At 47.0% G+C, this 16,951-nt stretch overlaps 1 protein-coding gene across 2 annotated transcripts in view; it reads left to right on the top strand.

Moving 5' to 3' along the window:
• LOC144145804 (urease subunit alpha-like) overlaps nt 1-16,951 on the top strand; it is a 92,567-nt gene that overhangs the window by 23,539 nt on the left and 52,077 nt on the right. Inside the window, exons 1-4 of one of the 2 annotated variants that reach the window (XM_077677551.1) lie at nt 20-43; nt 10,902-10,968; nt 14,184-14,266; nt 14,573-14,677. In XM_077677551.1, the coding sequence (XP_077533677.1) occupies nt 14,216-14,266; nt 14,573-14,677 (156 nt within the window). In that variant the 5' untranslated portion in view covers nt 20-43; nt 10,902-10,968; nt 14,184-14,215. Of the gene's footprint in view, nt 1-19; nt 44-10,901; nt 10,969-14,183; nt 14,267-14,572; nt 14,678-16,951 lie in introns of those variants that run through there. The other variant, XM_077677550.1, reaches the window with a different exon arrangement.

Here is a 16,951-nt window from a genome sequence, read left to right as displayed (position 1 = left end):
CAGCGGCGTGATGGACTTGCAGATGTCATTGCCGTAAGCGTGGGTGAGTGCTTGACTTTTGTTCGCTGAGGTTTAACAGGGCTTTTCTTTTATTGTGCAGAGAAAGCTGGGGGACTAGTTGACTTGGGATGTTATAGTACGTCGCGGTAGAATTTTGCCCTGAGAACACAGCACTTGAGATAAGTGTGGCTTTGAAAAAGTTGATAAAATCATAACAGCGTGTTCACTTGTCCTGGCTACTGAACGGCACTCCCGCTTGATAGAGTGCCCGCTTTCTGCTGATGTTTCAATTGAAAGCTCCGTCAAGAAGAACGTTTCTTGAAAAATTTAGGACGTTCAAAATTTGCAGTTACCTGAACAATATGGGAATTTGTCCCGACGACACATGCTACTTGAACCTGCTTCTAAAATGTAGTAGATCAATTTCTGGCTGTATCGAAACTACTGATGGCGAAGATTCTATGCTAAATAATCGGCACGTCCACAATAATCTGTTTTCTAAATATGCAACCAGGTGTGGGACGTGTGTGAAGTGCTTTGTAAGGGAAGTACAGTAAACACTCGTTATCTCAAATTCTCAGGGTATAAGAAACGGACTTCGTTATAAGCGGAACTTCCTTAAAAGTGAAGATGGATTTTTTTGCGTGCGCTGCAGTAAGGACGGTGAAAAACTTCGAGTAAAGCTGAAATTCGAATAAAGCGATTTCGTAGTAACGAAAGTTTACTGTATCTTCCACTGTGGTGTACTCAGTGCAGTTAGAGAGGCTTCATTCAAGTAGAAGGGGCCTCTTTAAGCAATTTTGTTAGCGGGATTTCGTGCTTTCCGGAGTGCACTCTGAAAACATTTCGAGACAAGCCTATAAAAATGCGTTGTAATATGATGATGATGATGATGATGATGATGATGATGACGATGACGAACATGCGTGCGCGGGTGTGGTATTGAATTGCGAACGCCACTCGCCGCGGTGGCTCAGTGGCTAATGCGTTGTGCTCCTGAGCCCACGTACGCGGGTCCGACTACCGGCCGCGGCGGCCGCTTTTCTGATGGATGCGAAAAGCAAAAAACGCCCGTGTGTACGAGATTTCGGCGCACGTTGAAGATCCCCCGGTAGTCAAAATTAATCCGGAGCGCTCCACTACGGCGCGCCTCATAGCCCGGGTGTAGCTTCGGCGCGTGAAGAAACCCAAAATCAAATTGCAAAAGCCTTTGAGTTACTCAAAAGTGCGACTATCCGGGCTGTGGTGCACTCGCTTAAAGAAAGGTACATGTCAATGAAGAGTTGTTCGCCGTGAGTGTGTGCGTAGGGCAAACAGAAGCAACAGTTATCGGTACAAGTGTCGAACACGATAAACACTGCAGGGTTAAAGAAGGCACCGCGTATCTGAAACTTGAAGGTTTGTACTGGAAGACAAACTTCGTCCGTAATCAGAGATCCGGTGACCAAGGACACGGCGATTTGGAAAGTCGTCAGGTAGTCTCGTGAAAGAACAGAGTGATGAGGGAGCTAGGAGATAGTAGCGGTCCCAGAGACTGGTTTTTGGGGGGTGCGAATTTCGATACCGAACAAAACTGTATCAAAAGGATAGTAAAAAACAGTAAAAAGCAGTAAAAAAGAAATAGAGGGTCCTTGTCATTATTATTCGATGCTCCGCAGCATGCAGGTGTAGCGGTCCCTTTTTCCGAAATCAGTTAGGGGCGAAGAGGCCTTACTGCACCTCTGAGGATCTTTGACGTGTTCCCAAGCCTGCACTCCGCGCATAACGTCACGTCAAAGGTCGAACCGCCACTACAAATCAGTCGATGGCCTAAAACCGTTCGTCTTGACGCATGCGGAACGTCCCGAAAGGCCGCATGCTGACAGGACCCTCCGATACGCAAACGGCAAAAGAACACACATACGTGATGCCTCGGAAGCAGCCGGCGCACTGTTCTCGGAATGCGTCCTGAGCCGTGCGCGTACGCACACACACACACACAGTTAGTAGAAACGGCGACGAAGCTGGAAAGAAGGCGGCCGGTGGGGAAGCGTGCGGCCTGCAGTCTAGTGGTACACAGGAAAGCCGCACTAACCCAACACGTGTGTCGGCATATACTGACGCTCCAGCCTCCACGCAGTGTAGGAATCGGCAAAGGCGGCAAATGGGGGCCGGCCGACTGTTTTGCAGACGCCCCAGCCATCGGCAACTTGCAAAGGAAGCGACTTCTTCGAAACAAGTGCACATGGTTCGACGGCCGTGGTAGCAGCTTCGACAACGAACCGCGCCCCTCCTTGCGTCAGTTCTGCGGGGAGGTGATAACCATGCTGGCCTGTGCGCGTATGCAGTGTAACCCGCTTGCGCACAAATCACTTGGCGGCACAGTGGTTTTTGGCGCCCCTTAGGCGGTGCAGTGGCTGACTCGTGCCCGCATTTCTGACGGTTGCAACACATTTGCGACCTCGCACAAGTTGGATACTTAAAAAAATAAGACAGAAGCTGAGGACCTCTTTGGGTCCTCAGCTGAGGACCCCCCTCCCCCTCCCCGGGACCGCCACTGCTAGGAGACGCCGGATGTTGAAATAACATTCCCATCAGTTGTATCGAAACCGGCGGAATGGAATGGCACGCAGAGCCCACGCGCATGCGCAACCAGAAAGATTATCCGCGAAGTAAGCTAGATGGCACCAAAATTTGAATACTGTCTCTTCCACGTGCATTATGATTTCTAGGTTCCCGCTTTGATGGTGAGGCACAATGCATCCCATATGGAGAAACACTGTATACAAGCTATGCACGAACGTTACGTGTATGCAGGCATAACTGTTGTGTTGGTGTCAAATAATTAATGGACGAGAAAATGTACTCGAGACAATGGTCTAGTGCTAGTGCTGTCTTGTGCATTACAATAGTTGACCTAAGTACCCTTTACTGACACTTCACTACAAATTCATTGTTTTGAGGAGCACACGATAAGTTGCGGTACCGCGGTCCCGTCTTGCATTGCGAAAACGTGAGCCAGATTGACAAATAATGTCGGTTGCATCGTTAAAATTCCCCTGTTTTTTTTTTTTTATTTAAGTCTCCTTACGTGATTTGAAGGCGAGAGCCTATGGTGATCAGACTCGTTCACTGCTGCATCGTGGTTCAGGCGGGGAAGCTCTGGCATTCTGCACTGGTAGCTGCTGCTATAAAGAGTGACGTATTTGTACCCTCGGTGCTCTACCGATGGAGGTCAACTCTTATTTAAACACTTTCATGGCCCTTTAGCGACCGCAGGCGAAAAACACCGGAAACAAAATCAGTTATCGAGCCAGTATAAAGGTTCCCATTTCGGTTTCTATCTACCAAAAAAAATAGAACTTGTTTTACATAGTAAGCTCTCTCTCTCTCACGCGTGCGCGCGCAGAAACGCACGCACGCACACACACACACGCACACACACACACACGCACACACACACACACACACACACACACACACACGCACGCACGCACGCACGCACGCGAAAAAAAAACGAAAATATTTTTGTTATTAGTTTCCAGAGAAACTCATGCACAAAAGCGTATCATCTAAATTAGAGCCCTTGTTGTTGGGCTTTTGTTTGTACTTTTCACGCGTTATCAGCAGGGCTGCTCTCTTTTTCTGGACCGCACATTCCAGATATCATTTCCACTCGCTTTAGGACTTAACGAGGGGCTGTAGAATTCGCGCTCTTGCTGCTGCAATGCTTTCGCTCAAAGAGCGAACAGGGAGACCTCATCTAGCATGCGCATGGGGCTTCCACTCCGAGATAGCGCCGCCAGTCTGCCCACAATCAGACACGAAACGCGTGCGTTAAGATAGACGGCTGGTATATATACCGCGCGGCAGACAGGATGGCCCACATAGCGACAACAGCAGCGAGAACGTTCGCTTGTAAAGGTGGGAAGAGAAAAGTGAGGGGGGGTCTTTGCGACGGTGGAAATTATGTATGCGGGGTGGTGATGTCAGCAGCTAGACAGTGCCATCTTTGGTTTTGTGTATTCGCCACCTGGGGGCCGTCGTCACCTGCGTCGTCCCGCTCACGGCAGCGGTATTGTGGCAGTCGCTATCTCGACCACTCCAGTTGCGAGGCGATCGCGCGGAAACGTCCCCGCGAAAGCGGCGGGGGAAAGCTCGAGTCGCGCTCGGAGTTCAACGCCCCTCACGCTGCGTTATGCTGGGCAAACGCCGACGACGCGCGCGGTCTCGCTGCGCTGGCCGAACTGTTGTCGACGCACGCGGAAAAATATCGCACGAGTACGCGCCGTTATAACAATAAAACTTTTGCGCCGAGAAAGAGCTGCGCATGCTTTCTCCCTGGTTGGCATCAGCCGAAAGCGTCTTTATCGAGGTGCTTGATCTGTGGCATGGTAGAATGTTTTTTTTTGCAAAACCAGAAAAGGTTAACGGCCATTGGATTGGCCAAGAGTTCTAGGCTTCCTAGCGGTATATTTGATGAAGATTTCATTGAGCATTTCATTTTTGTGTGTGTGTGTGTGTGTGTGTGTGTGAGAGAGAGAGAGAGAGAGAGAGAGAGAGAGAGAGAGAGAGAGAGAGAGAGAGAGAGAGAGAGAGAGAGAGAGAGAGAGAGAGAGAGAGAGAGAGAGAGAGAGAGAGAGAGAGAGAGAGAGAGAACTTGTCCTGTTGAGACAAACACCCAGGGGCTTCGGAAGTATTTTAAAGGTGGGGGTGCTCAAGACAATTGCTGATGGTAATGATATGACCGTGGTTCTAGAAGCCTGAGTGTGTTTTCTTGTCTGCGTCCCAAATGGGTAGAGATGTGGTATACCGATACCCCTACAACTGTCCTTGCTAGACTGCTTGCGCCACGCGTGACACGTTGTGTGGGAATGCCCCTACCACCCAACGCCCCTTCATTCCCCGTCCCCGGAGCAGACGGAGTGCGAACTGACCGGCTCGCGGCCTGAGGTTCAATAAATTAACATTTCATCTCACGGGCCCGAGCAGCGGTGACAGCTCGCGGCTTTCTCAACTGAGAAAAGGCCACCCACCTTCCTGGTTTTTCTTTTTCTTTTGTTTTTACTCTCGGCTCTATTAAACTTTTTACTTACTCACTCTCTTACGCTGAGAGATAGTAAACATGTTTATTGCGAAAAGCAATGGGGAGGAGTCCTCTGTCCAAGACACTTGTGCTCTTCCAGCTTCAACAGCCCTCAACACCAGCAGGCGCTGATCATTGAAGTCGGATCTGGTCAGAGCTCTCTCCCAGAGATCGAAGGAATGCGAGGTATTGCGCGAATGCAGTGGGGCGTGGGCGCAGCCCCCTACCATACGAAAGAGCGTCCCGGGGGCTTCGCAGAAGCAGCATAGCGGGGAATATACGGTAGGGTGCAATACATGGCGTTTAGTAGGATGGGGAAAGGTACTTGTGCACGGAGCTTCCGTTGCCGCTCTTTCTTTAGGTGTTTATGCGGTGCTGTATAGGTGATACGTTCCAACTTATACTGTTATCTCGTGGTATGCGATCAACTGGCTTAGCCTATACAATCCTCGCTTCCCGGGACCCGGCGGGATGGCTCTCGGGCCAACGGGTGAGTGATTTCGTTGCCTGGGACGGCAGAGTGGGCGGGTGCCCAAATGATCATGATGTATCTCTGTACGATGGACGTTGGCAGACAATCAGGCGTGTTGTCCGGTGAATTCGCCCGCACGAGTAGTTACAGCACGCTTGCTGCAAATCTGTGATGATGACTTTGGCGTTATGGCGAGAGCGATGGTCGCTTTTTACGCTTGTAAGTGGTCTTATATGGGTGTAGCGTTATAGGCTGTTGACGTGACTTCTGTGCTGGACGACCACGGCCGCCATTGCTCTTATAAGCCGGGATAGGAAGCCGCGTCCGAGTATGCGGGGGTTGGTTCCTTCCCGTAGCATTTGTAGACGGCCTTGACTCTCGCTTCCCTGCACCCAGTGGGATGCACGGGGTGCATGTTTCGGGGTAGCGGTGCAGTGTGGAGTTCTTACCTGATATCGTGAGGGGGACTTGTGATTTGCGATGTCTGACGCTGTAGAGCGGTTGTGAGCCCTCACGAGTGTGGAGAATCCTACCTGTGCTCGTGACACCCAGCCTCAACCTTCGGCTCGAAAGATGGGCTCTAATGAGCTTGTCGGCCTTAATAGAGAGTTTTAACACACCGTATGCTCCGCCTGTTCCGTGGTTACTGGATTTACCGGGACCAGTCTGGGCACTTGCGCGTTCGTTTCAGTAGGAGCGATTAGTTCCGCGGCCGGCCCTCGCCATGCCCGCGCATTCGTTGCGGTGGGGTGCGCCCTCTTCGTCGTGCTGCGCGCGCAGGCGCAGTCGGGTCCCGGTCAACGCGGTAACCACGGAACAGACAGAACATACGGAGTGCTAAAACTTTAACAACCGACAACGGTGGCCGTCCTTACGGAAAGTCCGAGGGCCTTCTTGTAAGCCTTCCTGATAATAGCATCCAGCTTTTTTATTTCTGATTTAGGGAAATGTACATAAGGTATGGCGTACATGGAATTCTTTTCGAAATAATGAATGCCTGGACGAGGCGAAGGGTGTCGGCTTCGCGCATTCTCCTTGCTTTAATAGTTACCCGCCGTATCGTGTGTGTGTGTGTTGGTCCGAGGTATGTTTCAGCCTATTTTATTGGGAAACAGGGTAGTTTTTACATACGTCGACCCTGGCTTTACCAACGAAATGTCGAATGAGACACCATTTATTTTAAGTATCAGTGATTTATCCACTTAAACCATCTACGTAATGTAACAATAAAAGTGTTTATATATTTATTATGGAAGAGTAATCGCACCCTCTGCGTGGCACTCGAAATGCCCTTGCAGTCGTCTTCACGCGTGGTGCAGTCGGCATCGTGAATAACATTATGGGAAGGAAGTCATTTTCTTCTTTTAAAGGGACCCTCAACACTTTCTTAGACTTTGTTTTTGTGAAATCCTAAATGCTTGCAGATCGTAGTCAACCAACACGTCCAGTACTTAGATTAGGAGGTCGCAAATTATAACCTCAGCCAAAAATTAGTTCTATGCCCATCAGGTAACTTTGAAACTTGTTTAAAAGATTTTTCTCTTTAATTCCCGGTCTTGGCGTTCTTGGACCGCCGGAGTTACGTCATTGCATCGGAGTAGCGGCTATTGGGCCGGCCTTCCTTCAGGTACAGCAACGAACGCATTCGATAACCACTTCAAAAAGAAAGCCAAAAAAGCAAAGCAGAGACGGAAGGCGTATCTGCTGCGAAGAGCAAGTCACCCAGTGCCGCTCCGTGCTTCCAGACGCGAAGGAAACAGTGAAATCGTTTATCGGAAAAGTTGCAGAGTCCCGTTAACAGCGAAACTGTAGTGTTAGTAGCGTATCAGTAACAAGAAAAGAAACAAGACGATTGATTCATTGTAGGGTTTAATGCGCCAACGCTACACAGGTGATGAGGCACGCCGTAGTGGAGGGCTCCGGACTAATTTTGACCATCTGGGGATGTTCAAGGTGCGCCGAAATCTGAACACACGGGCATTCTTGCTGTTCGCCTCCGCGGCCGCCGCGGCAGGCATTCGAACCCGCGTCCTCGTGCTCAGCAGCACAACGCCATAGCCACTGAGCCACCGCGGCAGGTAAAAGAAACAAGAGGAATCGGGAATTAAGTAGCGGTTACCCTTGGCAGACTGCTTGTACAATCTGCAAAGTGGCTGGGTAGTATTGAGCCTCGCGCTTTGAACCACTCCAGTCGGTATTTTTGTTGCTGTTTAGGGCCATGAATTTTCGAATAAGGCCAAAGGCTTGAAAGTGCTGCTGGAGTCCCCTAGGACAGTTACCACCTGTAACAGAAAAAAAAAAAAGTATTTTGTGCCTAATAAGCTTTTTGTGCATGCCCTAAGCAACGCTAGTATTAAACCAAGAGAATAAAACATAGGTATATCAGGCCTTTTTGGTAAGATGACATGTCATCACCCCGCTACAAAGGGGATACCAATAGCAATCATCATCATCATCATCATCGGCGGGTTCCTCTTCCTCCTCCCACAAGAGGATCGAGAGGGGAAGGAGCCTCCCGCCGCTGACGCTTAGCTGGTGATTCCTTCGCGCGAACCGTAGAATTTGCGCGGCGACGGCGCTGCCGGTGTCGGGCGAGCGCCCGTTGACGTTCGAGTTGACACAAAAGAACCACAGCTCGGCTGTGTAAGCAGATTTCTCACTGGGTAGAACTAGGATTAATTTTTAAAATTTATATTACGGCAGCCGACGCCACACGCCGACCTTTTCGCTCCAGGTCGCGCAGTAAAACCGCCGCGTGCTACAGCCCACCTCGCGCTGTGAAGGAGCGCTTTTCTGTTACGGACGGCGGACGCCGGCTTTTTCGCTCAGTGTGCCTAGGCTTTCTCTTTAAGAAAGAGAGGTCACGGGAAGTCAGTTGACCGCTAAGAACAGAGCAGTTGAGCAACCGGTTCGCGTTAGCATGCATGTCAAGTGTTTTCCATCACATGATGGGTGGCCTGGGTATCGCGCGAACATGCCTAAGCCCTAAGGTCTCGAAAATTCTGGACCTGCGACAAGGCAACACCGTCTGAAAAGAAAGAAAGACCGGGTGTTTCCTTCGTCATGTCAGTAGGCGCCCGGTTAGTTAGGGTATGTTATCTTAGACGGTGACAAACGGAAGGGCGCGAACAGCTGTATAACATTGGGCTTTCGAATCGAGTCGGTGTTAGCCGATGATCTCGGGAGTGCGTTGCGGAGGAGTGAGGCGAGCGGGACCGTATCATTGGATAGGGAAGCGCGGAGCAAATCTATGAACATGCGGGGCTTGTGCCAAAAAACGATAAGACTCGTCCCACCTTGGGCATCTGCATCGATCTTGTGCTGAGTGGACCGATCGCTCTTTACATTCGCCAGATAAAAAATATCATGATCTCTGTGACTGTACACGTTATTTTCACCGTTCGGGACAGATCTTCCTCCCTCGTTGCTGTGATGGCGCACCTTGTTGTAAGTTGTACAGTGAAACTGTTTCGGCAAACACGTCACAAGCGAACTGGCGGACTGTCTCACCAAGTGTCTTACCACATTTAGCAGCCTTGCCGAACGTTTCAACTGCGTCCGCCAAAATTCGCAACTTGTCGTTGTGATCGTCCGTGCCGCTGTGGCGCAGTGTCTAAGGCGTTTTACTGCTGGGCCCAAGGACGCGGGTTCGATACCGGCCGCGGCGGCCGTATGTTGATGGAGGCGAAAGACGAAAACGCCCGCGTTTCGACAATTCTGCGCACGGGAAAGATTCCTGCAGGTGGTCAAAAATTATAGCGGAGTCCTCCAGTATACACGGCGCACCTCACAGCCCGGGTGAAGATTCGGCGCGTATAACACCCGAAATTTGAATTTGATTTTGTGGTCGTTCGTGAACGCTTCCGGTTTAATTGCTGCGTGTGAGTTTGTTATGGTAACCCGAGAATGTTTGGTTTCGGCTACGATGCATTTTTTTCTTTTTCATTCTACAAAGAGCCTTGCAGATATCGTTCGCCCGGCGATCTGCATTCACATTGATAGTGACGGCCTTGGCACTGGCCCGTCCGCCGATTGCTGCAACTGTTGCCCCTTTCCCACGTGGCACGATAAGGGAAGTGCGCTGTTGACAGCGGTCTTACTCCATATCAGCGACTCTAATACACGTGGCCAAAGCTTCGCCGTATGTGTGGGGCGTCCTTGAGCCGCAAGGACTTCCGTTTGCCTACCGGCTTATATCCCTGGAAGACTTGAGCACTCAATAAGCTTTTCTTCTGGCAAACACTTTTATTTAGTAACAATAGCTTGAGCATGTATAGCTTTTAAGCAAGCTAGCTTCCCGACATTAAAGTGAGTTAGAACAAATGTTTATGGTTAAAATATATTGTTTCAAAATTGCGCGAACAATAACAATCACATGTGCACGAACAATAACAACGCACGGTCCTGTGGTGTGTGTTCATGTCGTCAAGTTTTGCGCTTCTACTCGGTACGGGGAACTAGACGACGCCATAATTTAGCAGAAAAACGTTTTTTTTTTTTTGTTGAGATAGTATATGTGGTTTACTCTGTACTGATGGTAAACCAGTAGGAAGCCTACTTGGTCAGCTTCAATGTTTGACCATTTAGACATTGTGAACAACATAGTGAGCATTTCAGCTTGTGACTGTAGTGTGTGAGCGTAGTCGGTTGGTCGACCCCGCCGCGGTGGCTCAGTGGCTCGTTGTGCTGCTGAGCACGAGGACGCGGGTTCGATTCCCGGCCGTGGTGGTCGCTTTCCTAATGAAGGCGAAAAGCAAAAACGCCCGTGTGTACGAGATTTCGGCGCACGTTAAAGATCCCCAGTGCTCAAAATTAATCCGGAGCCCTCCACTACGGCGCGTCTCATCGCCTGCGTTGCGTCGGCACGTTAAACCCTACAATCAAATCAATTAGTCGGTCGGTTGGTCGGGGAAATATTTTATTTCTGCCCCGTAGCACGGCCGGACTCGACTTCCTTTCCGAGCGCGGAAAAAGAGTCGAGTCCGGCCGTGCCCGTAGTAATGACGTCACGCAGACCCGCTCAAAAGATGGCGGAGCGCTCGGTTCTCGCCATCTTAGCTCGACTGCAGCGCTTCTGTTGCGGCGGCCGCCGGAACTACGGCGGGGCTCCGTTAATTCATCATTTAATGCATTCGCACGTTGCTGCAGCGGCTGCAGCTGTGTCGAATGGTGTAAAACGTGTCGAGAGAAAGTAGGTCTTTGATAGCTTCCTACAAGCTTAAAGGGTTCACAGTCCATCATCTTTCTTTAGCGATCCACTTCAGTGTTATCGAGCTGATAAGTGCAATTGAGCGGTTGTCTGGAATCTTCTATCACAATATTTACGCCTTTTCCATGGAGATGTTTTTGATATTTATTTTTCAGGTTCAAGAGCTGGCCAGGGATGGACTCACTGTCGCAGATGTGACTGATAAAGGCGGTCAACTACTAGGTACGAAATGATTATTGTACACATTGGGTTATCGGGCCGGCTATCGGCTCAGCGTTTTTGCGTGTTTAATGTTGGAGCACGATCCACCCACGTGTTCGATGTGTGGCTCGCGTACTCCTCTGCGCCCGATTTATGCGCACTTGACTTTTTTGCGTGGCCGTAGAGTCGTGCGGGAAAATCGACTTAAGGGTTCGTGCTGTGCCGGCTGGAAAGCCGTGCCTGCTTCGCGGCGAAGCAGACTATATATATATTTTTATATACGTGGTAGTCGTTGGTGTCCCATACTCCAGCTCTAACCGTTGCCTTGTCTCACACACAGAAAAAATCAAACAATGTGAGGAAAAAGGCTAAGAAAGAGGTTCTTGCAGACCCCAGAAATGTCTTCGTGAATCCCTATGCATTCGAGCATTACTGCCAAGTGATAGAGCATTGATAAATTCTGGTGCAGCTTTTTCATTTTCAATCGTAATAGTAAAAAAAATAAAATAAGGGGGGATGTGTTGGCATGAAAAAATTTACAAGGGCATTTGGGATACTGTTCGAGTCGCACAATTTGGGGGGTCCACCGTTTACTGTGTCTGGTTTGATATTCCATTTCACAACTGACGTACACTTTGTTGCTTTCTGGCGTTTACCTGGTAGCACGCGTCACTATCAGGTAGGAATAAAATAGGGATCCTGTGAGCACTGATTGGGTTAGTAATGGCCCGAAACGTTTTTTTTTTCGCCCCACGAAATGTTAATTTTTGGGAGTGAAGAATAGGGCCTGCCATTACTTGAGATGGACTCCAGCTTTTTTGTAGGAATAAATTATCATAAAATGTTGCTTCGAAACATGTAAGAGCGGCAGGGACCAAATGATTGTTTTCTGTATGGCCGAAGCAACAGTTCTTTTTCTTCCAGCATGTTCCCACCATTTAGCCCACAGGAAACCTGAGGCACATTTGAGGCAAAACGTTAGCACTTCATTGGTAGCCCCTGCGTTCTTTTAGTTAGGCATAGATGTTTGGCTGGATTTTGCTATAGCAAGTTAAAAAAACTAAGCATTAAAAAAATTACAAATGGCGCAGAAAGGCTCAAGCGTGTGTGAGATAAAAGTAAGCACAAAAAGAACAGGGATTCCGCCTGTGCTGTTCCAGGCAAAACAAGAAACAAAAGATAAAGAAAAATATGCGCACTGTCCCGGGAGAAGGTGTGCGAGCAGCGCGAAGGTTGGAAAATTGAATTACAGTAAACAGACCTCCGTTCAATTCATCACTGGAGGAGTGAGACAGGGAGAGGAAGAGCATGAGTGCTGGTAGGGGAGAGAGGAGAACGGCTTACGTGGGAGAGGCAGCAGATGATTATCGTATTTTGACAACATTTGCAGTGAAGCAAACAGAAACGTGGCCATTTTTTTTACTGGGTGGTTCTGGTGGCTGATGGGTATAATAAAGCGTGAACCAAATGAAAGCAGGCAAATACTTCATACCATGAAGATGACACACATCCTTGTTTCATTAAAGAAACTAGCCTTTGATTACTCACTAAGCTATACTCTGACCCTGATGGACATTGATTTCACTAAAAAACGATCACTAAATTTGACAAGCTTTGAAATTTATCACTATGAAATTTATCACTGTGGATTTATCACTATGACATCACAAGAAATGCACAAAAAAAAGAAAATAGGAATCGGTACAACACGAAAGTGAAATGTGCAGCGAAATCTGCAGCTGAGCATGATTTGCAGGTTGGCGGCTGTCTTGTGGGTGTGCTTTGCGAGCTATGTCCTGCTGGCGGGTCGTTTCGGCAAAGGTGTACTGGCGTCATTTCTGCGACGGATATGACGTCAGTTAAATCTTGGTGTATCCCGGCATAAAACACTTTCGTGTTAAAATATAAAACCCGAAAACGAACAACTTGAAGTATAAAGTACTCTTTAGTACTAAAGGTTGCCTCCCTGCAAGAAGACCCTGTGCCCTGTGTGCAGGGGTGCACCCTGTACAGGCCGCTTGCGTCGTTGTACTGACGTCTTTTCCGTGACGGATATGACGTCAGCGAAATCTTCGTGAAACCTGGAATAAAACACTTTCGTGTTAACAGAGTACATGACTGCGTGTTAGCATTTAACTGGCGTGATCAAATATGACCAGATGCATTGATACAATTGCACAATCATATTTATCGATGGTAGCTTTGTGGCTGCCAATGGTACCAGCTAGCCTTTGTGATATCACAGCAGCAGCGTAAGAAAGTGGTTGGAGAGCTAATGCTTTTTTTACATTTCCCTTGTTATATAGTTTAAAAGTTTGAATTAAAGTTGGCATGACAGTTATTCTAAAATAGCAACTTTTTGAATGAATGAAACTTGTAATTTGTCTTTATGGTTCCTTTAAAGAGGACCGTTTTTGCCTGTTGCAAGCATTCGAGATATCCCATGTTTGACGCAGGAACTCCTGGAATATTCATTTTGCAATGTTGTTTTGACTGAAGCTTGCCTTTAGCAGCTTCTGAAGCAATGCACAGCATTGGAATGACCAGCTTTATTAAAATCTCCCCTTTTGTAATCCTAGCATCAGACAGAAACATAGAACAAACATTTTCTAGCCTGTGTTTTTTGGGATGCAAAGAATACGCTTCTACGATGCACAAAGTGCGCTCACGATGAGTTAATTTTTTCATAGAGTTCAGGTGCACCCCTGTTTGCTCCGAAAATGGTTGAAATGAAGTAATTTTTTTACACTGTGCATTTCTCATGTGAGAGGGTTTAGTATGTTTTCATAAAGTTGTGTTGCATTAGTTGCACTATGTTTTCCCCAGTAATTGTAATTTATAACCACATAGTGTTACAGTCTCTTCATAATGCAAGCCCAGATAAATATACTTTTTTTGGGACTAATATCAAGAACCAAAAAACACCGGCTCTAAGGGGAAGAAACAAATAGTACTGAAAATACGCCCCCGAAATTGAAGGAGATAAAAACACATACTGAAAGCATTGGGCCCCACTCACAGCTAACCTTGGTGTTTTTAGTGCCTTTTATTTTGAGTTTTACAGCCACAATCTAAACTTGTGACTGTCCTTGTTTTAGGCTCTTTGAGAAATTGATAAACAAGCTGTGTGCTGAGCAAAGTAACTGCTTGCTGGTTTGAGCATGAATTCATCTTGCCTGTCCCTGCTATGTGCATCTCACTTAATGTCGTTTATTCTTGACAATGTGTTTCTAAAGGTAGAAACCAGGTCCTGCCTGGGGTGCCAGAAATGATTGCTGAAATGACAGTTGAGGCAACATTCACCGATGGCACCAAACTTGTGAGCCCCTTCTTCATCATTTTTTGATTACGCATTATCCACCACTGCATGAAGTATTGCCTACTATATGCAACGCCTGGTCTTTGTGATTCATGCCAAGATCTAAAAATAAAGTAACGGTTGTATTCTTATAGCCCTTGTTCAGAATTGTGACCAGGTTTCGCACAACACTGAAAGCTTCATTTTGTTGGTACATGCTCTGAATTTTATGCACTTGAGCACATTGAATGTCACAGCTCCAGGTATTAGAAAAAGATTCACGCAAATCTTTTATTAACGTTTTTTTTTTTGCCGCTGTATTAACAGGTGTGCCTTCACTTCCCAATTCGTCGGAGGAACGGGGACTTGAAGCTGGCGTTCCATGGAAGCTTTCTGCCCATTCCAGATGAATCCATTTTTGAGAAAAGAAAGGTAAGATACGTAAGAACAGGTACTGCTATTTTTTCAAAATGGTTCAATTAGCCAAAGTCAGGTGCTTTTTAATACCTAACATGTTTTACTGATTTAATACTTCTTGATTGGTAGTGAGGTGGGCAGCATAATGGCTTCGTAATGCTTCGATGTTGTGTGAAGCCCTTATACTTTATTTTGAGTTTTCTTCCTCTATTATTGCTACCTGGGGTTATCCAAAGGTATCAATAATTCACACACCTCTGTTATCCTGAATGTGCCAGTTTCCCACATAACTTGAAAAGGGGCTGGACAGTGTGACATAATAAGTCAGGCGTGTAGAGAAACAGTTTTCTAGTAAAACGTCACCTTAGGCAAGTTGCCTCACAAGTGCATCTCAACAACATTGGTTAAAAAAGAGAAAGGAAATGGTACAGAAAATGCAGGGTGATGAGTTGTGAAACAATTTCACCATGTACTGTGGTACATGGGGTTACTTGCATGCTTTGGTAAATAACTGAGAAGCTGTTCCTGTCGTGGCTACCCTGTAACCACAATACCAATTATGTCCGTTTTTTTTTTTTTTCATTGTTGCAAAACACAATTGTTGCTTGTCGTTGCTGTGTGTCTTTTATGTACACCGTTTACATATGTTCGAGCCGGCACATCACCAAAAAATATGCACCAACAATCAATTATGCTAAGCATAGGTATTGGTGTTGTAAGTGTCATAGGTGGTGTTGTAGGTGTGCAGGTGGGCATACCATAGCGGTACATCTCACACTCACAGCGCAGGTACAAAAAGGACAAGCACATAAGAAGAGCTAGACATGTAGCTTCAACCCTCAAAACAATCCTGATCAAAACAGGAATAAAAGTGGAAAATTTAAACTTGCACCTGTCTGTCGTTTAAGTGTTTTAATTTATCCTTGTTCTGTGGTGCTCTCTGTAAATATCGAAGAATAAGTGTGCATGTGGGAGAAAAAGAAAAGCAGCTTAGTATTTTATTTGTTATTTATTTATTATTCAAAATACCCCCAAAGGACTTCGTGCAGGAGGGTATATTACAGTACACCATTTAATAAGAAATGCACACTGGATCTCAACATTGCGGGGTATAACACAGCTTTCAAAATAACAATCAAGGTGTGTAAATACGAGCAGTGTGAAGGTTGGCCAAAATGCTGCATATATTAGCGAATAAAGTGAAAGTCTGCGCAAATTGCCCTTATCAGCAGTCTTTTAGGGCAGGTGCTGTTCCTTCTATTGGAGCTTGAAATGGAGCCAGTGAAATAGAGGCTGATTGTTCATGCCGCTGCCTTTGTGATATCATATCTGTTGTTCTGCAGCTGCAGGCGGCTTGAGTGTCTCTTGCAGCATCCTTATCATGTAGATTTGAGTAGGGTAATCAGTTATCACGCGTAGTCCAATGGCGACCCGAACAAACACAGAAGGTCCACTCGAAACTTACGTAAGGAGTCCAGAGAGGGCAAGACAAGGTCGTAATCATAAAGTGGACCATTTTCCAAGATGCTTTTAGGGCTAGCGCTGCTAAGCCTACTGTGCCTAGAGGACTAGCGACACCGAACCTACAGTCTACAGGCAGAGAAAAGGCGGGCGTGTTGGGGTGCTGGCATGTTGTCAAAACGATTTGAGCGCACGAGAAAGGTTTCACTCGCCCTTTCATAACTTCTATGCTAATTTTTTATTTGTTGCTGTATTTCTTTTTTTGTTCTTTATTTTATTTGTGCTTTCTTCCGCAGTGCAGCATTGCCTGGCCTGGTACTGCCACGAGCACAAATTTGTTTGCAGCCTTTAGGAATTTCTAAATGTCTCCACATTTTTAAAAATACTCTAGGGAGTGATATTTCTGCTCTTTAGCTGAGCAAATATCTTTGCTAGCAATTCGTTGCACGCACCTTGTGAATGACAAGAAAAATAAGAAAAAAAGAACTACTGTAAAATTTTGAAAGTATAGCTCCCCCCTCCCTTGAAAAAAAAAAGGCATCAAATGTACTACAGGTATGGGATGGGTTTTTCTCGAGAATCTCCAATTTTGATGCTGTATGCGAAGAAAAGAACGGCTCACCAAATGTTATGGTGCATTATTTTTCGGTGGTGGAGCGTCTCTCTGGACTTGGGCTGTCTGAAACGGCACCCATCAATTCCCACGGTGTTTCTCCTTTTAATTTATCGAGAATGGTTGCTATTACTGCTGACTTCACCTATTTGGATGTAGCAAAGAGAAGTGGTATCATGGAATGGGTGCTTACAACCGTCTTACCTGTGAGGAAA

The sequence above is a fragment of the Haemaphysalis longicornis genome, unplaced genomic scaffold (assembly GCF_048455015.1).
Source record: "Haemaphysalis longicornis isolate Haplotype H1 unplaced genomic scaffold, Haemaphysalis longicornis Haplotype H1 scaffold_7, whole genome shotgun sequence".
NCBI classification, from domain to species: domain Eukaryota; kingdom Metazoa; phylum Arthropoda; class Arachnida; order Ixodida; family Ixodidae; genus Haemaphysalis; species Haemaphysalis longicornis.
This window is presented reverse-complemented; position numbering and strand designations above follow the sequence as displayed.